The sequence below is a fragment of the Pseudonaja textilis genome, chromosome 2 (assembly GCF_049901715.1).
Source record: "Pseudonaja textilis isolate UNSWEBS1 chromosome 2, rPseTex1.2, whole genome shotgun sequence".
NCBI classification, from domain to species: Eukaryota; Metazoa; Chordata; class Lepidosauria; order Squamata; family Elapidae; genus Pseudonaja; species Pseudonaja textilis.
The window spans coordinates 149,415,271-149,441,000 of NC_141991.1; the positions used below are offsets into that span (position 1 = coordinate 149,415,271).

Below are 25,730 nucleotides of genomic sequence, written 5' to 3' on the forward strand. Positions count from 1 at the left end.
TCCATGATCTTCATTCAATGTTCCATTCATGTGTTCAGGACAGTTCATGTATTGGAGAAATCATTAACTGTTGATGACATTTGAGGATATTTTTTAACAATGTTTTTTGTGGAATCCCTTATGTGGCCCAGCCTCACCCAGACTCTGCCTCCAGCGGCCCCCAGGTAAATTGAGTTTGAGACCCCTGCTCTAAAGGCATAATGTAGATAGAGTTGACAAGAGAAAATATTTAAGCCTGTGTTCAATTGTATTATGAGTTTGGGGAATTTGTTTCACCCCTCAATTATATAAAACAAAGTAGTGGTTTTGCTTGCAAATTTTGGTGAGGATGTCTGGGAACTTTCTGTTGCTATTTAATATACGGTTTGAGGAATTGTATATGGCTCAAAGGTTGTTTACCTTGGATTCAGGGTAAGACTGAACCTCAGATCCCTGCTCAAAGTAGCTGAGAACTTCTAATGGTCTCTCTTCCTTCTTTGTCCTCTTGTACAGGTTGAAGAACGTTTCTCCCGTGTCCCAGAACCTGTACAGAAGCGCATAGTGTTCTGGTCCTTCCCACGGAGTGAACGGGAAATATGCATGTACTCTTCCCTTGGCTATCATCCCCCAGAGGGTGAGCGAGACTCTCGTGTGCCCTTTAACCGTGGCTTGAATTTACTACAGTCAGGTGCTGTTGACCGTGTCCTCCAAGTAGGTAAGTAACTTCATTTTTAAAAAAGAAAATCATATTTACATACTGGATTGTGGCTATGCTAAAGCAATCAGTAAGCTTCCACACATTTAAATAAGAGGAGCCAGTCTAATCCGCAATAATTTTTTAAAGGATGGCCATGTCTTTATTGATTGTTTTGTAAACCATTAATTATGCATCTGAATTTTTTCTTTGCAATGTAATTGGAATAAAGAAGTAAAAATAAATGGAAGTGTTTTGAACTTCCAACTTACATTCATACCTAAATGAACTTTAAATTTTTAATTGCATGTAGTTAGGTATAAAATTGTGGGGTTTTTTTATGATAACCCAGGATGGAAGTCCATCATCATAGATGTTGTGTCCAAAATAATAGGGCAGCCAAACACCATATTTGCTTTTGGGAGATTAGCAGTTTGTTATATTCCTGTCATACAATCATTCTTGAAGTATTTATATATAGAGGTTGCAAGTTGCAAACCCTTAAATGCTATGCTGAAAATAATCTTTATTTTACTGTATGTTCTTTTGACTTTTCCTTAATTCACCAAGCGGTCAAAGTGTTTTATAATAAAGCCATGCAACTAAAAGAAATCCCTATAACCTATATGTCTCTTGGCAATCACACAGAAAAGCCTCAATAATATTATAAAAAAGCAATCAGAAAACTTCATCGAAAGTTTAGAAGAATGATCTGAAAATTGGAGCCTTAATGTTATTTTCCAGGGAGGGAATCATTCAGCCTGGCGCCTGCTACATTTCTAGTAACAAGATGATGGTCTAGCTTCTGCTTTTTGCACTACTTGTGCAAGGGCTGCTCCTTGTAATGCATGTGCCTTGGAAGCTATTTATTACCCTGTCAGAACTCAGCTGAATTTATTACCCTACATTGACCTCAGCTGGAAAAAAAAAGGATATCTCTACATGTATGTAGAACCTACGTAAATGTTGAATTATTATGCATCTCAGGGATTCTTCACCAATTTTGGTTGACTTTGAAAAAGCTAAGCAGAGTTGACTTGGATAGAAGACCACTAGGAAATGAAATTCAATGTAGAGAAAAGTAAAGTCCTACACTTAGGCAAGAAAAACCAAAAGTACACATATAGACTGGGTGAAACCAGGCTCAATAGCAGTAACTGTGAGAGGGATCTTGGAGTCTTAGTGGATAACCAGCTAAATATGAGCCAGCAATGTGCAGCAGCAGCCAAAAAGTTAATGCAATCCTAAATTGTATTAACAGAGGTATACAATCAAGATCAAGGGAGGTACTAATACCACTCAATAAAGCTTTAGTAAGACCACACCTAGAGTACTGCATCCAGTTTTGGTCACCACACTATAAAAAAAGATGTTGAAACTCTAGAAAAAGTGCAGAGAAGAGCAACCAGGATGATTAGGGGACTGGAGACTAAAACATATGAAGAACGGTTACAGGAACTGGGCATGGCTAGTCTAGTGAAGAGAAGGACCAGGGGAGACATCCAATATTTGAGGGGCTGCCACAGAGAGGAGTGGGGGGGTCAATCTATTTTCTAAAGCACCTGAAGGCCAGACAAGGAATAATGGATGGAACGTGAACAAGGAGAGATTTAACCTGGAAATAAGGAGAAACTTTCTGACAGTGAGAACAATCAACCAGTGGAACAGCTTTGCCCTCGGAAGTTCTGGGAGCGCCATCAGAGATTTTCAAGAAAAGATTGGACTGCCATTTGTCAGAAATGGTGTAGGGTCTCCTGCAAGGACAGAGCATTGGACTAGATGACCTACAAGGTTCCTTTCAACTCTGATTATCTGTTACCTGAAATCAGATAGCAGTAGAGAATCCTGGGAAGCCACAAAATATTCTGGAAAAACACAGTGGCACTTTTCATTCTGTTACCAAGTATTAAACCTGGCTATGTGTGTTAAATTTGAATTTGAGAGACATTAATTAAATTTCAAGCAGCCAGTTGCTGCTTATTGAACAAATTCAGATTAAGCAAATCATGGCTTAATGCTGTGTGTGATTGTAGTATCTGAGTTTTCAGAACTGGAGAGCAGTGTGCAATTTTTCTAGATAGCCATGTACAATGAATAATTGCTCTGGAAAATTATGATGAAACACTGAAGAGGTACTAAATCTCACTTGTGCCCCAGTTAATTCACATAATAGAAGGAGTCAGCTCTTGCTCCTAAACTTGGAAAACTAAACATGGAAGTTTACACCACCATCCCCGTCTTAGGAACCATATAGTTAGTCTTCTTTGAATAAGAACAAAAGTCCTTATATTGCCAGATTCCAGCTTTTATCCTTGTACAGTTAGCATGTATAAATGCTGTTTATTGGACCCATTATGAAAGAGGTTACAGGGCAAATGATTGTTGGACTCAGTTAATTGGTCTTCTGCTGAAGGGAGGGTAAGAGATCTCTGTCCATTGTGAAAATAGTTTTCGTTTTCTCTCATTTTAGAAAGATTTCTGTTAACCGATTTCTAGTGTTTTAACTGCAGACAACCTTAGCTCCACTTTAGTAACAATAAATAGAATTGTTTCTGCATCTCAGCTGTCCTTCTGTTTATGAACTTCTGTAAGTGAGCACTGTGGGATGGGCTCCTATAAATGGCCAAAGTATCCACCTACACTGTGTAGAACAAAGCGTCTTTACTCTTGTCCATATTTTGGTATATATTAAAGCAAGTTGGAACACAAATGTTGCTGAGTTTGCCTACTGCTATAATGATGGGAGTTCATTTGGGAATTTCTTACACCTCCCTCAGCTGACCTCTGATTTTGGAGCCAAGAATCTAAAGCGGAAATATACAACCTGAGGATGCAGAGCCACATGTCCATCCTGAAAGCTTTAGGCAAAGCTGCTCGAGGTTCCCTAAAGTACTTATTAAATTATAATTTGAATGTGAAGAAACATGATGAAATACCGTACTCATTGGAGAGTACTTAAATTAACTACAACTTTAATTACATGTCAATGAAATCAAATCTAGTGTTTGCTGTGGCCCTTTCCATTACTTTTTAGAATGCAGGTCCTGCTATGTCACTCAAAAACCAAATGTAGAGTTCATCCAGAAAGTTACACATTTTAGCCCAGAGATGTAATGCCTCTCTCTAAAAAATAGCTAGCTGGACATTTTTATTATTGTTTCAAATATCAGAGCTGATCTTAAAATGGGTTGTAATTCACTTCTATGCATGCCGATTAAAAACTCCCTCTGAGTTCAAAAGAGTTTGCTCCCAAGAAAACAGATCTAAAAATGCAATCTGATTTTTAAAATAAATGTCTTTGAGAAAGAAGCATATTGTAAGTAAATCAGGCTTGGTGTACCTAATGAGTGTTTTCCTTTTACAGCAAGGTAGTGGTTCCGGTATGTGGTATCTGGTATCCCCTCCAGCCCACATACATTTCTTGAGAACATGCTATTCAGCTGCTTTTCTGTGGCCCATCTAAATGCTGACGGAGGTAGACTTTATGGGTCATGAGTTGTCTTTCCATTGCGAAGTACTGCAAAGCAGTTGCTAGTTTTTGTCTGTATGTTCATTGCATGAATATAGGAAAATATATGGAAGTAGCCCTTCTCAGCTGATTAACACAGGTTGTCTAATAACTCCAGGCCACACAAAGGTGAGATTAATATCAATATTTACATTGATTTCTGTTTCTCTTGTGTCAGCTTGGCCTTTTCTTGTCCTATAATTTCTTATTCTTGATTACACACTTGAACTATTCCCTGGAATTCCCAGATTGTGCATGAACTAGTCCCTGAAATACTTCTTTGGATATTAGACTTATTCTATATATCTTGCTCTGAGAGTATAAAAGCCTCTGTATTCTTAAGTACTTACATTTCCAAAAGTGCTTGGAAGTGCTATAAATATTTCACTAAGAGATGTCTTCTATGAAGATGTTTTATATACTATGAAGTGCTAGCAAATGCTTCAAAACCTCACTCTTTTGTTTACTTAGTTGTTGTTGTTTTTTGAGTACCTTTGACTCAGACTTGACTCCTAGCCCAGACAAGTCCCTGCAGTTTTCTTGGCAAGATTTCAGAAGTGGTTTGCCCTTCCTTTGCTTTCTAGGGCTAAGGTAAAGTGACTGGCCCAAGATCAAGCAGTTGGCTTTGTATCTATTTTAGGGTTAGAACTCATGGTCTTCTGGTTTCTAACTGGGTACCTTACCTACTCTACCAATCTGGGTCTCTTTGTTTACATTAAGAACTATTAAAATTGCATGTACTTTTATAGATGCATGTTGTGATGCTATGTAACAAAATGGGCCAGGATAATCCTATAGTTAATATAACATTAGGATTGGCTCTGTTTTTCCCATAAAATATGTTAACAGCAAACATGCTTTCAATGGATTTATAGCTGTTTCATGTTACTGATTCTTTCTTTTTGCTTCATTTTGAATTCATTATATTCTACCTGCTTAAGTTACAGCACTTACTTTTATTTCCTACATGAACAAGCAAGCGGATTTTTAAACATCCTATCCATGAGTTGCAGGACCAATAGGTTGCTCTATGGCAGAAGTCTTCAAACTTGGTGACGTTAAGACTTTTGGACTTCAATTCCCAGAATTCTCCAGCCAGCATAGCTGTCTGGGGAATTCTGGGAGTTGAAGTCCACATTGCCAAGTTTGAAGACCCCTGCTCTATGGGGTAAGGGCACAGGTTTCTAGTCCTGGATGGCTAGCACAGGATTGCAGAGTCGTGTTCCTCTTTCTTTCTTGTCCCCTCCTCACTTTGAAGCTGACACCAAGTCTTTTTCCACTAGTAGTAAGAAAGGCCAACATTGTCATCTTCCCTGCAATACGCCATAAATTATTCAGAGCTCTGGGAAACTCCTAGGGCCTAACAGATAGCATTGTATCATGAAATCCAAGGTCATATTTTAGTACGGCTATAAATGTTATAAACTTGTTTAACAAAGGGTATTTTGTGAAAAGCTGATGAAGTGGCTTAGAGTGGGAGCCTTACACTAGCATAGCAGGAAATCCCCAGTTCCTCTCACATTGCAGCCATAAACTTGTTTAGTGGCTTTAAGCAATCCATTTTTCTCTTGTACTCACCTACCCTCTTATAACATGAGGCTGCTACTGCCTATTTTAGAGTGATTGTAAGAATTAATGTGTCCAGCATATTGAATACTTGAAATGTGATTGATAAATAAGATATATAGAAATTAGCAGGTAGATTGCTTAAAGACTCATGCTATGCCCTGTGATCTTGGTGTTCTTTCTATGGTGCAGTCTGAATGAGTTTACTCAGAAGTTAGCTTCCTATGCCTTCTGGGAAACTTTGGCAATTAGGTGTTTCAAGATAACTATGTTAGTATTTATTTAGGTAGTTCTGCTAGTAGGAGGTTCAGTTGGTAGCTATTGCTCTATAAAGGCTAAGGAGTTTTTCCACAGCAGGGCACTTTCCATTTTCTATACACCGTACTTAGAAGAAAAAGAAAGATTTGCTGTGTAAGAAAAAAGGCTTATACAGTCCAGCATTTGATTCAAGACTAGTTTCTCTTGATAGCTCTAGCCTCCATCCATTTGTCTAGTTCTATCTTGAGACCAAATGATGGCCAACACAACTTAGGAATTATAGGAATGATTGAAATTTACAGGGTTATGTAAGACTTGTCTAAAATATATTTGACCTTCTCCCCTACTTAGTGCTAATTATAGCCAGGCCATGAACTGAAGGATTTGGTAAATTAAAAGAACTAGTTATACAAAGAGTTTATCCATTACTACTAGATCCAATTAAAAAATAAATTGCTAAATTCTCAAGCTAGATGTAAATATAGAACATTTATTAACCAATATCTATCTTTTCTGAGTAGGGAGTAGAGATGAAATCCAGCATTTAAAACTATGGACATGGTGATTAGTAATGAGAGAAGTTGACAACCAACCTGGAGACAATAAGGTTGGGGTACTTGGAAAAGACTTTGGTGTATCTTTCAAGTAGAGTTTGGAATCTTACTTCAGCTGAGACAGATTTCCAGTTCTCCAGTGAAATTGGCTCAAAATAATATCAAGACCGGCAAAAAGAAACATGTAACAGAACTTAAGTGAGACAATAGAATTTGCCAATTGTGGTCCTCTGCCTTCAGATTTCATCAAAGCCCATGGTAGAATTATATATTAGTTTTTGTAATGGACTTGTGGAATCATTATGCCACTCAACATCAAGGACTGCCAGATTCTGCAGTTGACATCTCTTTGGGAGATGGTTGTCCATATAAAGACAGGTTCCTCTTAAGTGACAGCTCAACTGCAACTGCTCACAGATTGCAAATCCTTTTCCATGCCTGTTTCATTTAACTGTATGTTCTAGCCACTCAAAATCTGCAAAGCTGTTATAGTGGCTCAAAACAATCCTTTTAAGTGGACACAGTTAATTCCCCATGTTGGGCCGGGAATTCTGGGAGTTGAAGTCCACAAGTCTTTAAAGTTAGCCAAGCTTGTTAACAGAACAGAACCTTAGCAGATGGTTTTTGTTTCCTGGCCTGAATGCTTTAGGGCAATGATTGGCAATGCAGTATCATGCCAGGGAACTACTAAATTTGATCTGCTCTCTTTTGAGTTTGGTTTGACACATGAGCCCTTTGGTTTGATCCCATCTATCTTAAAAGTTTACCCCCCTCGTTCACTGGCTTTCAATGGAAGGCATGCTGGAGCCATCACACAATCCCGTTTAAAAATAAGTGCATTTTACAAAATATTTTGCATCTGGAATTCTAAATCACCAAAGCTAGCAGTCCAAATGGAATCTTTTTTACAATTGCCAAAAATAAACTTTCTTAAAAGAATTTATTCTACTTAATACGAAAAAATGGGAGTAGGTGCAATAAAGTAAGCTGCCATGAATTTGACACTAGTAGGAGTGAAAGAAGAGCTTACTGCTTTGCCCTATCAGTTATCCTTTTACCCATTATAAACTGTGATGTATAGTGAGAAAAGTGTCTGATGAAAGACAAGCCCTTGTCACCTGCAAAAGCTATTCTTAGGTAAAAATGGGGAAACAAGGTTTAAAATATTTCGCATCAGGTCCATCATGGTTTCTCCATATAATTTACTACACTGCATTTCTCTTAAAATTCAGAACTTTCTAAAATCTAAACTGGCTTCAGAACACTCTCTCTCTCTCTCTCTCTCTCTCTCTCTCTCTCTCTCTCTCTCTCTCTCTCTCTCCCACTCACTCTCACTCAAGCCTCTGGACCTTCTTTAGGGACTCTGTAGTCTTTATGCATTATGCATTCAAATTATTCAAGTTTAGCTTAATGATGCAAGTACTCTAAATGAGGGAAAAGCTAGTTTTGCAAGACTATTTACATGTTGAATATTTTGAATATGCTGTGTGTTTGAAACAGATCAAAAAACCTCTTTTTGGAAAAAAAACTCTAAATAAAGTTAAACTATTAAAACCAGTGCCCACTTTACAGTGATTGTAAGAAGTTTTCATTGGGCCTGTTTTAGCACAACGGGACTTGCATAGTCGGTTCCAAATATACCCAGGGGATTCTTAATGCAGTTCATTGAAACAAGCTGGAAACATATCATCCAGACATGAATACTGATACTCCAGTGAGTCAGAAAAAAATGAATCACGCTAACATATTATGATACTGTAAATGTTGCTGTCTTGAAAGGGGAAAAGGAAAAAAAAGATAATGCTTTGCTCTAGTACCAAACCTTGACAACTGTTGACTACACTTGAGAAAATACTGGTTGTTAATATGCAATTGAAAATGGGGATTTGATTTCAGAAAAGTTATATATTTTTGTCTCTAATTATTGAAAGATTTATTTCATCTATAATATACACAACTCACATAGTCCATTCTATATTTGACCATTTTACAAAATGCTTCCTCAAATTATTATACTATATAGTGGATCTCTTTCTAAACTGAAATCCTGGAATATAAATGTGCAAAAATTGAAATGACAGAGTCCCAGACTCTTGTACTACATAATTACATAATCTGGTTTTAGATCCATAATTTTGATTATTTTATAGCTTCCCCATATCCAAAGAATAACTGTAAGCAGTGGTGGGATTCAAATCTACTACTGGTTCTGTGGATGTGGCTTGGTGGGCGTAGCAAGGGAAGGATACTGTAAAATCTCCAGTCAAAGGTGATATTTGCCAGTTCTCTGAACTACTCAAAATTTCCGCTACCGCTTCTCCAGAACTGGTCAGAACCTGCTGAATACCACCACTGACTGTAAAAATATATAGAGAGAGAGGTCCATGGGCTTATAGTTGCCCTCCCCAATGTGGATATGGTATAATCCCAAATAATAAGCCTCTGGTCACAGCTTATTGCATCAGTTTTTCGTACTTGGGAGATAATCTTGTTAAAGGTCCTATTGCCAGTGGGATGTGCCCTTTCGTCTTAAACATTCCACTGTCTATAAAAGTAGCAGTAAAACCCTGCAACCTTGGGGCAGCAATTTTTAAGGCAGAAGGAACCCTCATTATTTGGATTTTTACCGGTAGTTGTTGGTACAATTGTTAAGAATTTGAATTTGCAGATTTAAATGCCTTTTTAAAAATATTACCAAGCTTTAAAAAGTTTGTACTCTTGGTAATTAAAATACATAATTATCCAAGTATCTCTGTAATATGTTTCTCCTATACCAAATAATATAATCAGTCTCTTAATTAGAGTGAACCTGGCTCCTATTTGTTTGCCAACAAGAATAAATTCCTAATACTACATAATCTGAAACTCTTGTTTCCTTTAGTAATGTGCTCAGTAAATAATAGTAAGAACTGCATTATGGATATTGCACTATTTTATGAGCAATTGAACAGTAATTATGCTTCCCCATTAATTTTAAATCTTATTTCCTGTTTCTAATTCTGTGTCCTGGTGTTGGATATGCAGACTTAGTCATGTGCCATCTACTTGCTGGTTGTTTTTAACTATATAATCTGGTATCCCCCTAACAGAGAAGTATAAAATGATCACTAAAGAGATCGAGCCAGGTACAAAAATGTGGCCAAAAGATTGAAATAATTCTTTTAATAAAATTGAATGTTTTAGAAATGTGATATTCAATTTTATGAAATAAGTATTTCCATCTTGTGTTTCATTTATTTATTTGATTTGTCAATCGCTTACAAGATAATAGGTATAAGTATAAACTTAATTATGAATACATGAAATGGATACATATAAGAAAAATAAAAAGAAACAATAGGACAGGGACGGTAGGCACATTGGTGCGTTTATGCACGCCCCCTACAGACCTCTTAGGAAAGGGGTGAGGTCAATAGTAGACAGTCTAAGGTTAAAGTTTTGTGGGTTTGGGGAAGAAACCACAGAGTCAGGTAGAGTATTCCAGTCATTGATCACTCTGTTGCTGAAGTCATATTTCCTGCAATCAAGTTTGGTGCAGTTTACCTTGAGTTTGTATCTATTGTGTGCTCTTGTATTGTTATGGTTGAAGCTGAAGTATTCATTGACAGGTAGGACATTGCAATGTATGATTTTATATACTATACTTAGATCAGACCAAGGGTGGTGTAATTCTAGGTTTTCTAGGTCTAGAATTTCAAGTCTGGTGGCATAAGGTATTCTGCAACGAGTAGAGGAGTGGAGAACTCTTCTTGTGAAATATTTCTGGACTTTCTCGACTGTGTTAATATCAGATATATAATGCGGGTTCCAGAGTGATGATCTGTATTCAAGTATTGGTCTAGCAAATGTTTTGTATGCTCTAGTTAGTAGTGTGATATCACCAGAGAAAAAGCTATGTAGGATTAGGTTAACAACTCTTAATGCCTTTTTGGCTGTGTAGTTACAGTGGGCTCTAGCACTTAGATCATTAGAGATGAGTACTCCAAGGTCCTTGACAGAGTTTGGATCATCAACAAGGTCTTGACTATTCAGCTTGTATTTTATTTTATGTATGTTCATGTTCACAACTCCACATTTCTGGTCTAAATTTATTAATTGCATTTGAGTTACTATTTTTTGCATTGTCTTCTTGTGTTGTCTTTTTGCATCTTTATCTTTGCTTCCTTTGAATCATTGTTCTGTATGCTAGTTGGCTCCTCTTTGCACCTGCAAAGTTGGAATTATTTTTCTTTGAAAATGGGTGACTAGAACTGCACTCCTGATGAGCTGTTGTGAAAGCCATACAAAATATGAAAGCTTCCCAAAGCTTCCTGAAATTACTCCACCTTGGGTAACCAAGAGTGATATCTCCATACTTGGCAGCTACATGACACTGTTTGCTTATAGTCACAGTCATAGTTCTTTCTTCATTTATTATTTTTATATGACCAGTTCTTTGCTAATCATTTAAAATGTAGTATTTCCAGAATGTGTGGGTTTCTTCCCATTTCTTTCATTCTGCTTGATGAAATCATCCACTCACCTTCCTTATCCTAAATCCAGAGGGAAAGAAAAACCTATAATTTCCTGTTCTCTAGGTTTTATTATATTTCATCAATAAAATATTAGTCAAATAGGTCCCAAGGCTGGTCCTTTGGGAACTCCTTTGGGAGGCATACATCTTCAGCTGGACTTTTCTTGTACTGTATTATGCAGCTTCTTTGTTGCTATTTTAAGTTGTTTCTTATTCATGTTGACCTGATGTCTTTCTGTTGTGATAAAAAACACGTACAGGTAAGTTAGTTGAGAACGTTGGAAGTTGAAGTTCAAGACGTATTTTGAAACTTACATCGGAGACACATTTGGAAGGATAAACTAATGTACAAAAATTTTATTGGTCTAAATGAGTCTATTCCTGAGCATATCCATCTTGAAAAAAGTATTATTCAGGAGAAGGGTTCAATCTTTTATAAACTCAAATAAGGTTAATAGAAATTGTAATGGCACATAATTTTGCACTTTAAGTGCAAGAATCTTTTAAGAATATGCTATCTTTGTATTTTAAAACAGAAGTAAATGCTCAAAGATCATTTACGTAAAGACCCCCAATACATGTCATGTTACTGCACCAAACTTTTACATATTTTAGCACAACATAAGCTATTTTAGCCATTGTGTCTATAATTGCCAATATTTAGAAATTTATCTATAATTACAAATATAATAAATATGATCTCTGATATTTTCAGATCTATCCTATTGAGCCAATATGCCCCAACTTACTTGGAACATATAAGTACAACCAAATTTCTGTTTCTTCCTCCCAGTGTGTTGTATTATAATCTATTGTGCCTGGACTGTGCTGGAATGAAAGTAATTTTACAAAGCCTTGGATCTTTGTTTTTCATGTCCATCATGAAGGGGTTGGTTACACTTGACTACCTCACATGTTCCCTTCTCTATCTATAGTTATTCCAAATATAGCCAGTGATTCTCCTACTCCAGGGGTGCGGGCAAGGTTTACCTGGGTGTAGGTCCAGATCAAATAGTTAATGTGAGTCACCCCTATCAAGCTGGCAGTACTAGCTGAGGATCCTTTCTTTGAAATGACACAGCAGAGTTGGGGGAGGTGTGGCCTTGTGCCCAACTGGTTTGGTGAGGGTGCCCACTTTCATCACATATGACTCACCTGCTTGGTCAGTGCAATCCAGCAGCCCCTCCTATGGCCCTATTCTGCAGCCTCTGCCTCCACCCCTGTTATTTCGGTCTCTGACTCTTATCCCATACCCCTTCAAGAAGTACTGGGTTTGGAGGCACATTGGAGAGGAGCTCTGAAAAAGCTTCCAGTTTGGGAGGGGTATGATTTCATCTTCACGCAAAAGCTCACATCTACTGTGGATAACCCGCTGGATTGGCCATACTGTCTCAGTAAGACTTGTATTATGATTGAGCTATTTCCAAAACACTCTGAGTCCCTTGTGGGTCATATTCCTGGTCAGTCTTTCAGTTTCTGTTCACTGCAGAGTTGGTGCTAATGCTTCTGTGAATGATGCTCCCAGCATGGGCAGTAGGCTTTTGGGTTATTGCTTCAAGGTTCTAAGATTTGACATCCTAACTATACCTCAGAATCCAATTCATCCAGGCCCACTTTTCTAGTAAAAGTAATTATGCTGCTGTTCTTTTCACATGAACCTTCTAGATTTGTTTGGACTTTTGCTCCAAGTGGTAGGCTCACTGCTGGTGTTTGTCTTCCTTTCTGAATGTACAGGTTTCCACCTGAGTGGTATTGTGACAGAACCACCCGGCCCCAGTGAACCAGAGCACAGTTATCATGTCTCCATCAGTTTTGACCGCTGCAAAATCACATCCGTTAGCTGTGCCTGTGACAACCGGGACATCTTCTATTGTGCTCACGTGGTGGCTCTGTCCTTGCATCGCATCCGGCATGCCCACCAGGTGGAGCTGCGCCTGCCTATCTCAGAGACGTTGTCCCAAATGAACCGGGATCAGCTACAGAAGTTTGTGCAGTACCTGATCAGCGCCCACCACACAGAAGTGCTGCCGACAGCTCAAAGGCTTGCTGACGAGATACTGCTGCTGGGCTCTGAGATCAACCGGGTGCATGGTATGAAGTTGGGCTGGCCTTGGATCCTGGGGAGAGGCAGGGAATGGCTGTAGTTTGGGGCTCTAGCAGCCAGCCTTGGTTATTTGCATGAAAGACTGCATGAAAAAAACAGAGGAAGAAACTGAGAACTCATTGCCAGGCTTCCTAAATGACAAATGAAAAAAGCCCCAAGTCTCATTCATAATTCCAATCAATCCTAGTCAAAACTGGCTGGGAATTCCAGAATGTGTCTAGATCTCAGTATGCTGGGAGGACACCAGGTTGCAGAAGCAACAAACAACGGGCAAAGTGTCTTAGTTATAAACAGAAACAAATACTTCATTGTATAATAAGACCATACTGCCATTAGTAGAATAGTGGGATACAAAATCAGCATGCTATCACATTCTAGTACCATCAAGTCATTAATCAGATGTCCATTGAAAAAGGTATACAGGTAGCTTCTTATATGACTTCACTTATTAATTTATATTCTACCTTGATTATTTTTATAAACAACTCAAGGTAGCAAATGTATTTGACTGGCCTAAAGTTACCGAGCTGGCTTTCATGTCTAAGGTGGCACTAGAATTCACAATCTCCTGGTTTGTAGCCTGGTGTCTAACCACTAAACCAAACTGACTCCAGTAGCTCTTATCATTCCCTCTTGGAGCTTTTATAAGTTCCTACTTTTTATGATAAGCAAATTTTACTCAACTGCACAAGTTGTGTATTTTTGATGATTCCATTTCACCCTTAATAAACTTCTTAAAATGCATATAACTGTGAGACAATCATGTATTGGCATTGCAAATACCTTCTCTTAATAATGAAAATTTAAAAATTGATTACTATGCATCCCCTTCTCTGTGGAGGCATAATAATCATCCATTATTATTATGGAATAGTAATATATGTTCATCAGAACTCATATGAACAAAATATATTTTTGTTATTTGTTACTGCTTGTCCTTTTTCAGGCTATTTTGCAAGTATAAAGACCATGCTGCTGTCTTAATCATAGTAAATTGATTCTGCAAAACAGTAGTATCTTTTTGTCAATTTCCCACAGATGCCTGAAAAAAATGTGCATATTAACGGATGCCAGAAGCATTTCTTCTGAATCATATTGAAAAAATACTTGCTGTGTCTAATATCTAAGCAGAAATTAGGCCTCCTTAATTTCTACAAAAATACAACGCCCTCAATAGGGAGTGTTAGAAAATCAGTAGTATGTAGATCTAATGCTTTGGCCCTCTCCTCCCAGGTGCTCCAGATCCCACAGCTGGTGCTGGCATTGAGGATGCAAACTGTTGGCACTTGGATGAGGAGCAGATCCAAGAACAAGTGAAGCAGCTACTGTCCAACGGGGGTTATTATGGAGCGAGCAAGCACCTTCAGTCCATGTTCAATAAGGTAAAAATTGACATTCATTTGTTACCCATCCCTCTTGCACTAGTGGAGCTATGTCACTATTCTTCTCCGCTATCATGGAGTAAACATCTTTGTGTCTTATTGTGGAGATAATACCACCCTGTCAATAGGAAGATATTTCCACTAGAACAGCATTTGGGCAAATTGGAGCTTTTATCCTTCAGGAGTGATGGGGAAGTCCCAAGTTTGAGCTATGGTAGGGCTGCCTGTAGATGCTGGATTGAGGTGGCTTCCAGAATTGGGAGGAAGAGCCAGCCTTCATTAGGAAATGATCTGAAAGCTGTCCATATGCATATTACTAGGTGGTTTAAAATGTAAGGTTTTTAAATACTAAAGCATCTTAACATCCCAGAAAAGGGAAGTCAAGCTCCATTTGTAGATAGAAGATGACATTTCCACAGTGTTTCATCATGACTTTATGGTGGCCTTTTCCAATGTGCTTCCTTCAGATCTGTCGGATTATAATTCCAGTCACCTTTGGTAGCATGACTGTGTTTTCTGGAGATGCTAGGAACTTCACATCTGGAAGGCAGCAAATTGGGGGAAGTTGATTTGCCGTTTTGATAGGCCACAAAGTTTGGTTAGGGTTTTTTTTTTGGGGGGGGGGGTGTCCCTCTCCTCTCCTAATTGTCAATTCTGCCTTTCCCCAGGTGCGGGAAATGCTACGAATGCGAGATTCCAATGGGGCACGGATGCTCATCCTGATGACAGAGCAGTTTCTGCAGGATCCACGCCTGGCACTCTGGCGGCAGCAGGGAGCAGGCATGACTGACAAGTGCCGGCAACTCTGGGATGAACTTGGTAGGTGAAGGGCTTGCCCAAAAGAGTGGATGGCCAAGGCTTTCCATGACATTAGGTGAATTCGGTAAACTGATACAGTATTGAGATTCTTATTTTAAAATGCAAGTTTGCAGGAGAAGTTTGGTAAAATAGAGCCTGAAGGCAAGAAAAGCTGGTTGCCGCTGAATAATGGTGTTTAATTCACCTGATATCCCGTGTTTTTCTTTTCTTGTTTTTTTTAAAGAATATGACTGATTAATTCTCCAATCCAGTTAAGCTTTCCAGTTGAAAAAAATCCTGCTTCTTCCTTCAGTTACTCAGTGGAAATAATTCCCGCTCCCTTAATTTTAGATTTGTGGGAAAGTTTCAGGGAGTGGCAGTAGGATGAGTTCTTGATCTGAAAAATAGCCATACCAGACAGGAAAACTGGAGAGAAAGGTCAAATTGGATAAATCTTCAGGAACAGTAACATGAGGGTGATGGTTTTCATCACATGATTATTAATGGTTGTCTTATCAAGTCTTAAAAAATAATCCATAGTAAAATGCAAGTTTTATAGCCATATTTTTTAAAAACAAAATTGTATTCCAGTAGTTCTTATGCCATCAAACCCAAAGCCTATCTGTCTATATCATTATGTGGGATGGAGAAGAAAAAAATATGCCATTTCATTTCTAACTGTGCTAGATCTAAGCCATCAGAGAATTTTGCCCTGTCCAAGAGGCTGAATTCTAAGTGTGTGTACAAGAGGGGGAGAGTGACACACACACACACACACACAGATTTTATATCTGCTTTTTCTCCAGGAATTAAAGGTGGCATATATAATCCTCCCTCCTCCTATTTACCCATAATAATTCTATAAGAGAGACTGGGCTGAGTGAGAGTGGGTGGAGTCATCCATTGAGCCATTGGATCCAAGGGTGGACTTGATACCAGATTCGTCTGTCCTAATCCAGCAGCTTAACCATTACACCACGCTATTCTGTCTCTTTCTTTTTTCTTAGCTTCTTGCATCTTTGTTCTGATGACCAGCCTTCCGAGTCTTGCTGCAACTTGTTTACTAAATAGAATGCTACTTCTTGTATATATGTTTTTCTTCCATGCTGGAGCTCCTGTATGGGTTCCCTTCCCCCACCCAGAAATTGGTCTGCTTAGTTTTTACACCACCGTTATTTCCTTAGACTTCAGTCAGACTGTAACTTTGACTCTGCATTTGACTTTGTGCCTATGCTCACATGAATATATGTTACTTCCCTTTTGTTTTTTAGGTGCGTTGTGGGTATGTGTGGTTCTGAGCCCACATTGTAAGCTGGAAGAGCGGGCAGTTTGGTTGCAGCTTCTTAAAAAGTGGAATAAACTAGACATTTGCCCATTGGAGGAGGGTAACTACTCCTGCGACAGTGTTGGAACCAACAGCAGCTTGTCATCTAATCCAAATCACAGCCCAGGTAGGAAGCCCACACTAGAGTTCCTAAGCGTTCAACACCAGCTCCATCACACTCAGTCGGTAGCTCAGTCAGGGACGTTCTCTGCAATATGGGGATGACGTTTAAAATGGCCTACCTTATAAGAATGTTGCCAGGATTCTTCATGTACGTAGAATGTTATACAGTTATTATCTAACCAGTAAACTTGAAGAAAGGGGAATTTTTAAAAAATGAATGTTTTTCTGAGAGCAAGATTCCATAATTTTTTTTTTAATATTGAAAAATAAGTTTTAGTTTTTCTTTTCAAAGATTTACAAAATCAGATGAACTTGGGATATAGTTGTAATTATACAACCGCCCAGAGTTAATGAGAGTCGCGGGGCATATACATTTTAATAAGAATCTTTCTTATTTCTTATTTAATAAGAGTTGCTTGACAGTGAGATGGGCAGCACATAAATTTAATTATCATTTATTTTTCTTTATTATATTCACACATTTATTAAAAGGTAATATCTATTAATTATACTTTTTATTTGCTTGTTTTTGCATGTGGGGGTGTTTGTGTATTTTTATTTATTTTTTGTTTCTGTGCATGGTAAATTCTTATTTTTTTATTTTATATCATTCTACATACACGTATTTTAACACTGGACCAATGAATGAAGGTATTTGATTCCGTAGTTCTTCCAACCTCTGCTGTGACTGGTTTCTTCCTTGGCAGCTGCTGCTCGACAGACAGTCTTTGGGCGTGCGATCAAGGCTGCTGAGCTTCGCTGGGGGGATTGCCACCTGCAGAAGATCTTGAGCAGTGACTGCTACGGAGTCTCTTTGAAGAGCGGCGGTGACAAGCTGGGCTTCGATCCCCAAGGCCATCCACTCTGGCTGGGCGATGCCTTCCCCATGGCCTGCGCGCGGGTTGATGCCTTGCGCTCCCACGGCTACCCCCGCGAGGCCTTGCGCCTGGCAGTGGCCGTGGTCAATGCCATGCGCTTGCAGCGACGTCACCAACTGGACAGCTACAAGCAGCAGAAGAAAGGCAAGACTGGCGGGCAAAGGAGAAGGGTTCGGGGTGGGGGTGGGGTAGGGAGGTCAGTTTAACAGCATCTCCGGGGAAAGGGTTTTGGAACCTGGGGATTCCCAAAGCTACCCCTGGGCACATGTGGGTATCTCATTCCAAGGTCAGGCTTCAAAGGAGAGCACAGGGGATGTATAGGCATGCCTTATTTAGGTGGAAAAGCAGAGGTCTTTAAATATACCGGGAAGAAAGGGTGGCTCCTCGTAGTTCAGAGAGATGGGTTTTTCTACTTTAGCTTCATACTTTATTCCTCTAGTGATCATGGATGCGTTCATGTGTTGGGGGGGTAAGGGGGGGCATTTCCCATTGGATTTCCGGTGTAGAGAATTGTTTTCGGATGCCAGAACTGGAGCTGGTGAAGTCACAGCAGAGGTGGTATTCAGCAGGTTCTGACCAGTTCTGGAGAACCGGTAGCGCACATTTTGAGTAGTTCGGAGAACTGATAAATACCACCTCTGACTGGAGATTTTACAGTATCCTTCCCCTGCTACGCCCACCAAGTCGGTAGTAAAAAAATTTGAATCCCTCCACTGAGTCACAGGATGTGGATTGACTTCTGAAGAATCATTTCCCCCCCTTGTTTCCTCCTCAGAGCTCCTGCACAAAGGCACAACCAGCATTACCAACTTGGAAGGATGGGTTGGGCACCCTCTGGACCCTATCGGTTGTCTCTGTCGTACCTTTCTGGAGGCCTGTCGCATGGATGATGAGGGGCTTGTCTTGTTTCCAGGTATTGTGTTTGTGGGGGGAACAAGGAGACCAAGTGTGGGGTTGGAATGGCCAATCCTTCCCTACAGCCGTGCTCCGTTTATATCACAGTCCTAGCCTATACATGCCACTCAGATTTGCAGAGACCACAATGGTTTCCTTATTAAGGACTGCTTTCACTTGTGGGAAATGATTCAGAGCTTACTGCAGTGAGGGAAGGTGATTGTTGTGTGGAAAAGTGTCATTGTGCATACTGAGGTGCATTTGTGCAGGAACCTCTTACTTGAATAAGTTCTGGTTTCAGGGAAGAGGGTGGGAAACTGTGGATCTATTGCTATTGGTTTCCTGTTCTCTGCTCAACTGTCCTCTCTGTTGTCCCCCTCCAGATTCTCCAGCAGAGCCCAAGAAGGCCCTCTATCAGCATATCCCGGTGCCCTCGAGTCCTGGCGAGTCGTATTATATGCTGGCCCTGGAGGTGGCCCTGCTGGGGTTGGGGCAGCAGCGGTCCATGCCAGACGGCCTTTATGCACAAGATAAGGTGGTGCGCAGTGAGGAGCAATTAATTGGACTTCTAGATGAGATGGAGCTGGACGAGCGGCTGGTTCCTGTGCTCCGCAAGCAAGTGGCCTTGTTGTTGGATGGTTAGTGAAGTAGGCCGAGGCCCTGTTGATCATGTATTCTGGAGATGCTTGTCTCTAAAGCAGGGTGTCAAACATGATTTCACTGAGGGCTGCATTGAGGGTTGTGTTTGACCTCAGGGGGCCGGGGCAAGTGTGACCAGCTTGACATCACTCGTGTCGGGGGCACCTGTGGTGGCCTGAGTACTCTGCCAGAGAAAACGGGCTCCCGAGCTCCGTTTCTGGCTGCGACAGCCTCCTGCAACCCTCTGCCTATGAAAACAGAGCTGGCAAGGGCCGTGCGTGGCCCTCGCCAGCTCCATTTTTGTTGGCAGAGGCACTGCAGGCCAGTCCTTCACTATTTCCAGGGCAGCCCCACCGGCCAGATCTAAGCACCCTGTGGTCCGGATCCGGCCCCTGGGCCTTGAATTTGACACCCCTGCTCTAAAGACAGGAATGGAGGCACTGTGGGAAAAAGAAGAGTCTTTCTTTTTCAAAGGAACTTTTCAAAGGAATTGGATAAAATGACTCAGTAAATAAGTTTCCAGAGGTGTGATCCACTTGCAGACAACTTGAGAATGTTCTGAAATGGACACACAATTGCTCCTAGCTCACTAGGGAAAGCATGTTACTGATCTTAAAATGGCAAGCTGCACTCGTATTTAACTTCTGCCTGCAGAGACTGAACCTGGACCTGGTTACTGCAGGGAGATATAAATGATGTCAGTGGGCCAGGGCCAGATGTTGAAAAGCTGGCAGAAAGAAGAGTTTGGTAATTGAGGATGTGTTGGCTTCTTCCAAGAACCTTCTGCACGGATGGGCTTCTGGGATGCTTTTTCTGTTGGGGTGGGTATATTCACAGAAGGATGGGGAATATTGGTAGGTCACAACTCATGTCAACAGGTTTATCATCTGCTTAGGAACTACTCCTCACTTTACCGGATTCCCGTTCTCCTATGGCGCAGGCATCTGGTTGAATGCTTTGAGTTGGGCAGTAGTACTGCCGCTGTTCATCGTCTCCATATCTGTTTCTCCTAGGAGGGCCTTTCAGTGGATTTGGCGAGGTGGTGTTCCGAGAGAGTGTCCCCATGCATACTTTTGCCCGTTACCTCTTCACCGCCATGCTGCCCTATGATCCCGAGTTGGCTTACCGTTTGGCATTGAGAGCCATGAGGTACTCCTCTCCCCTCCTCTTCTCCTGCTGTGCTTTCCTTTTCTCTGCTTTTCTTGCAGCATACTTACCACTTTGCTATTCCTTCCCCCCTTACATGCCTGACTCCTCCAGACTGCTGTTTCCAGCTTCTGCTTAATGTTGCAGATCGGAGCCCTAAAAGTCACGCTTTGCCTGGCCAACAATTTCTTCTGTAGGGCTATAACCTGGGTCTGATTCACTTTCCCTTCTCGTTAACCGTTTTGTCCATGGATTTGCTTGGAGATTATCTTACCTTTCTGAGGCCTGCTCATTCCATCTGTTGGTTGATTTCTAGAGCAATGGCAGCATAACTTGTCCTTGTCCCATTCTCCACAGGCTTCCTGTATTGGAGACAGTGTTACCAGCCAATGACATCCTGCACCAGAACCCCCTGGACTCCATGATGGCCAATCGCTTCCCTCGCTGGTTTACTCTGGGTCACCTAGAGACTCGACAGTGTGAGCTAGCCTCAGCTATGCTGACAGCTGCTAAAGGTAGATCCAGTCCTGGAAGGGGGAGCAGAAGTCAGGGGTCTTAGGGGGTCTCAGCTTCTTCCCTTCAGAAAGCAGGAAGGGCTTGTCCCTCAGAATAGCAAGTGGGAAGATTGGGGCCTCTCTTCAGCTCCAAGACAGGCGTCTCTCATACCGTGGACTTTTATTTCGACTCCCTGCAGGTGACCCCAACTGGCTGCGCATGGTCCTGGGCTCCATCCAGCAGAACATACATTCACCGGCCTTGCTGTTCAAACTGGCCCAGGATGCCTGCAAGACTGCCACGCCAGCCAACACCCCTCCAGATACCACCTTGCTTAATATCTCTCTGGAGCTTGGCCTGCAGGTGAGGGTCCACCTGAGCAAATTTTGCCTCTGATTCTTTGGGAAGGGCTCCCCAGGGCTCCTTGGGTGTTGTCTGAGGAAGATGATAGATCAGAACACCCGGAGGACACATTTGGGGACAGCTGCAACAGAGGATCTGTAACAAAATCCTAATCTGCAAATGTTAGAACCATTTTTGATCTGACATGGTTCAGTAATAGATTCCATTTGATGTAACAATATATCACCCTCCCAAACGCATACAATAAACTAGGGTACGATCTTCTAGCTAGTTTTCCTGTTCATGCCTTTTTGAAATAAATGGGAAGAGAATTTTGAGGTGGGTTAACTCTGTGCCTCTCAAGGTCTTCGTTCTTAATGGCTTCTGGCCTCTGCCTTATGATAAGGAATGGTTATTGGAAAGAATCCCTGGTAGTTTGCTTTTTGCTGTGTTTTTCCTGGGAAATTCCAGTTCTTCTGTGTTGATGTACTTGCTTGGCACTCAGATGAAGCACCGTGTTTCAGCGTGTCTTCCTCTTGGGAGCAGACATACCATGTCTTACCGGGCAATATGCGACATAGCAACTTATTCATTCACGCCTCCTTCCAGGTTACACCTTAGAGCAGTGTTTTTCAATCTTGGCAGCTTGAAGATGTAAAGAGTTCAGCTCCCTCCCGGCATCAGCATCCCCCCCCCCCATCCCCCCGGGTCACCAGCAAGCCGGCTGGGGAATTCTGGGAACGAAGTCCACCTATCTGATAACTGCCAAGGTTGAGAAATGCCAAGGAAGTTGTTTTACCTGAGAGCCACCCATGGACGCAGATGCTGGGTTTCCTAAGCAGCAAACCGTTTGGACTCAGTGCAGAAGTGACTGCATGATGAGGAGCTCCTGATGTGTGTGGTTTTTTGTTGTGTATCATTTCCACTGTTTCTCCTCTAGGTGATGCGCATGACACTCAACACCATGACCTGGCGACGTAGGGAAATGGTTCGCTGGTTGGTCAGCTGTGCTACTGAGATAGGTGAGTAAAAGGGATTCCTGGGTGCAAGCTCCCTCTAGATTGTTCTAAGGTTTCCCAGAGTTTAGGATGGGTCTGGCTTTTCTTCTGCTTGCCTCCACGGGAATTCCACGCTGGTTTTGGGATTTCCCTTTGGTGATTTTGTGGCTAACCCCAGTTTCCGCCCCACTTTCCCTGCTCTTAGGAGTCCAGGCCCTGATGAATATTATGCAGAATTGGTACACGCTCTTCACACCTATTGAGGCTACAACTATTGTGGCGGTGACCGGGACCACACACGCCACGCTGCTGAGACTGAGCCTGAGTACAGGGCAACGGGATGAGCTGTGCAGTTGTGCCCGGACACTGGCGTTGCAGTGTGCCATGAAGGACCCGCAAAACTGTGCCTTGCCAGCCCTGACGCTATGTGAGAAGAACCACGCAGCCTTCGAGGCAGCCTATCAGATTGTGCTCGATTCTGCAGCCTCAGCTGGCATGGGCCACTCCCACCTGTTCACCATAGCCCGGTATATGGAGCACCGTGGGCTGCCTGTTCGTGCCTACAAGCTGGCTACCCTGGCCTTCTCACACCTCAACATTGCTTTCAACCAGGACACCCACCCAGCGCTCAACGATGTCCTGTGGGCCTGCTCCCTTAGCCAGTCCCTGGGGAAGAACGAGTTGGCCGCCATCGTCCCACTTGTCATCAAGAGCGTGCAGTGTGCCCCCATGCTCTCCGACATCTTGCACCGTTGGAGTCTTCCTCCCCCAGGTCTTCCTTCAATGGGTGGAGGGCGCCGTGGGGCAGGCAGCACGGGTACCGGTGGGAAGCTCTTTGCCATGGACAAGGCCCCACTCTGCCAGCTGCTGGAGGCCGCCATGGCTGCTTATATCAGCACCACCCATTCACGCCTCACCCACATCAGTCCACGGCACTATGGTGAATTCATTGAGTTCCTGGGGAAAGCCCGTGAAACTTTCCTGATGGCACACGAAGGGCACCTACGCTTTAGCCAGTTCCTTGACAACCTCAAACAAACTTACAAGGGCAAGAAGAAACTTATGTTGCTTGTACGGGAACGGTTTGGCTAGGGGGCGCTTTGAGAAAACATGCTTTGACTAAGGGGGAGCAGTCAGAGGGACATTTCTCCCCCTTGATCAGAAGCACTTTGGCTTGGAGGGTGGAAGAGCAGAAAGATCAGTTTCCCTTGGGGCGCAAGTGTTCTGAACCCGTGGCCAGGCAGAGCCTGAGGTCGCTGCCTACATTCAGGAACTCTTTGTCTGTGAGCCCTCTACTCCACCCCCCCCGAAGGAGGCCTGAGCGGACATGGCTGGGCTTCAGGCAGGAGCCTCAGAAGTGTGTGTGTGTGTTGGGGGGGGGGGTTGGGTCTGTGTCTCTGGTGCTGGGCACAGACTCTTGTGAGAAGGTCTCTCAAGTTCTTTCACTGGCCCTGTCAGTAGTGCAGGAAGGATCTGAGCCTGAACTTGTCATAAGATTGCCGATTTCAGTATTAACTTGTAGGGAAGTAGGAATAATTCCCCACCTTGGTCGTTGAAGGCTCTGGACTTAGTATGGTCTTGCAGATGGTGGGCACGAAAGACCCGTGAAATTTCACAGCTGCTGCTCTGATCTTATATTTCAAATGCAGTAATTGGTGGAGGTTTGACTTAGGCGTCCCAATTAGAGGGAGATAGTTAGGATCATACCTCCTGTTTTCTAGTTAAAATTCCAAAAGCTGTCTCTATTCTCTCTTTTTTTCTCTATGGTCCCACACCTCTGTGCACCTGAAGGAACAACCTCCTCTTGTTTAGAAGAAACTGGGAGCCTAGAATACCTTCACAGAGCTGGGATGTTACCTAAGGCCCCGTTGCCTTTTTGCACCCCTAGCATTCGAGCAGCTGGTACAAAATCCCTCATGTCTAAGAATTCCTAGACTAGTGAGCTGGTGTTATTTCCTGCTGGGAAAATCAGCAGCAGAGTTAACATCAGACTGCTTGCACAAATGGGATACATTCTAAAGGTTTGCCTGGTTGGATTCTACAACAGAGGGAGATAGACTAAATGTGCTCCGCCGGGGACTTTTCTTGTTTTTCGTGGAATGGTAGCTTTGGGCGCGACCAGAAGAGCACCAGTCTTCAGCATGAACTCGATTGCATATTACATTCCTCCCCTTCCTCCAGACCGTCATTTTAACCCCCATAATGGTAACCATGACCTATCACCCCAGAGGAGTGACTCAGTCGCTCACTTTTCTGCTCTGATTGTACAGACAGAGACCATTCCGCCCTCCCCAAATTATGTCAGACATATCTCCTGAACACTCTTGCACCCTCTCACAAATCTGTCAGTATTTCAGCTTTCTCTCAACTGTGCTCAGGGGTCACAGACTGGCTCCAGACCCTGGCTTGCACTGGGGGGGGACGGGGGGGGACGGACCCAGGACATTCAATGGGGCTAGTGTCCTATTCTGTAGCTGTCCCTCTTTAGCTTTGATTCCAGTTAATGCCCCTCAGACTCCTACAACTGAAGGATTCCCTATTCTGTCTTCTTCTCCGGCAACCTGTTCCTCTGGAGTTGCTGATAGATAGGCAGTTCATACCTCAAAACCTCTCCCTTCTTTTGGGCCAAGAAAGTGGGACACGAGACATTTTGCCACTCTGAGTAACTCTACCAGGCAATCCAAGAAGTGCGTCTTCTCCATTCCTTTGGAAGTGCTGAGGATTTTGTAGTTGCGTCTTTTGGATTGTTACCTGCGTATGGGCATCCTTGAAATGTTGCCGCTTTAGGCAACTGGTTGGGCTGCCGAGGCAGTTGGCCCGCCTCTCCACGTTCCCCATGGAGTGGAGGGGGCGGAGGGTGGGGGGAGTTCTAAATGGCCACTCGCAGGGTGCTCCATTCTTCCACAAACATCCTGCTCCAAAATCCCACTTGTTTTCTGCTGGATAAAACCTACTCAGGAACAAACCACAACAAACTCATGCTACTAATTAGATTATTGTGAAGACAAGATTATGTTTAAAAAGTTAATATATATATAACTATATATATATATATATATATATATATCTTATATGAAGAGGCAAGGGGTCCAGGCGGCTCTCCTTTCTGTGCGCGTGGGGCTGTGTCCTGTGCTCAGCACCTCTCAGTCCTTAGTGTTGGTGGAGATGTTGGTGTATTGCACAGCTCCACTTTGGAGCCAGCTAGTCAGTTAGTTGAAAAAGGGGGTGGGGGGTGGGGGAGGCTATTTCTTTGTTTTTCTGTATTAAAAAAAATCCTGTAATTTTGTAATTTTTTTCTATTTATTGAATCATTTATTGTATTATTTTGTAAAGGTTTAACATAAACGGCAACTTTTTTTTTCCTTTTGGCTTCTCTTTTGGACATACAGGGTGGTCTTTGTTTCTGTTTTTTTCCTTTTCAGAGGGCACAGGAAAGTCTGCTCATCTAAGTCAGCCCCATGTGTCATTTCGTCAGCCTGGCAAATGGGCAGAGAAAACACAGGCTGGATACACTCATGGGGTTATGCAATAATGC

General features: G+C 42.1%; 1 protein-coding gene across 1 annotated transcript in view; it reads left to right on the plus strand.

Moving 5' to 3' along the window:
* ZSWIM4 (zinc finger SWIM-type containing 4) overlaps positions 1–25,557 on the plus strand; it is a 34,966-nt gene extending 9,409 nt beyond the window's left edge. Inside the window, exons 2-14 of the mRNA XM_026711414.2 lie at positions 493–694; positions 12,807–13,163; positions 14,410–14,558; positions 15,227–15,377; positions 16,628–16,807; positions 17,511–17,825; positions 18,457–18,594; positions 18,959–19,213; positions 20,228–20,363; positions 20,718–20,875; positions 21,055–21,218; positions 22,138–22,219; positions 22,401–25,557. Of these exons, the coding sequence (XP_026567199.1) occupies positions 493–694; positions 12,807–13,163; positions 14,410–14,558; positions 15,227–15,377; positions 16,628–16,807; positions 17,511–17,825; positions 18,457–18,594; positions 18,959–19,213; positions 20,228–20,363; positions 20,718–20,875; positions 21,055–21,218; positions 22,138–22,219; positions 22,401–23,287 (3,174 nt within the window). The 3' untranslated portion in view covers positions 23,288–25,557. The remainder of the gene's footprint in view (positions 1–492; positions 695–12,806; positions 13,164–14,409; positions 14,559–15,226; positions 15,378–16,627; positions 16,808–17,510; positions 17,826–18,456; positions 18,595–18,958; positions 19,214–20,227; positions 20,364–20,717; positions 20,876–21,054; positions 21,219–22,137; positions 22,220–22,400) is intronic.
* The last annotated feature ends 173 nt before the right edge of the window (positions 25,558–25,730 follow it).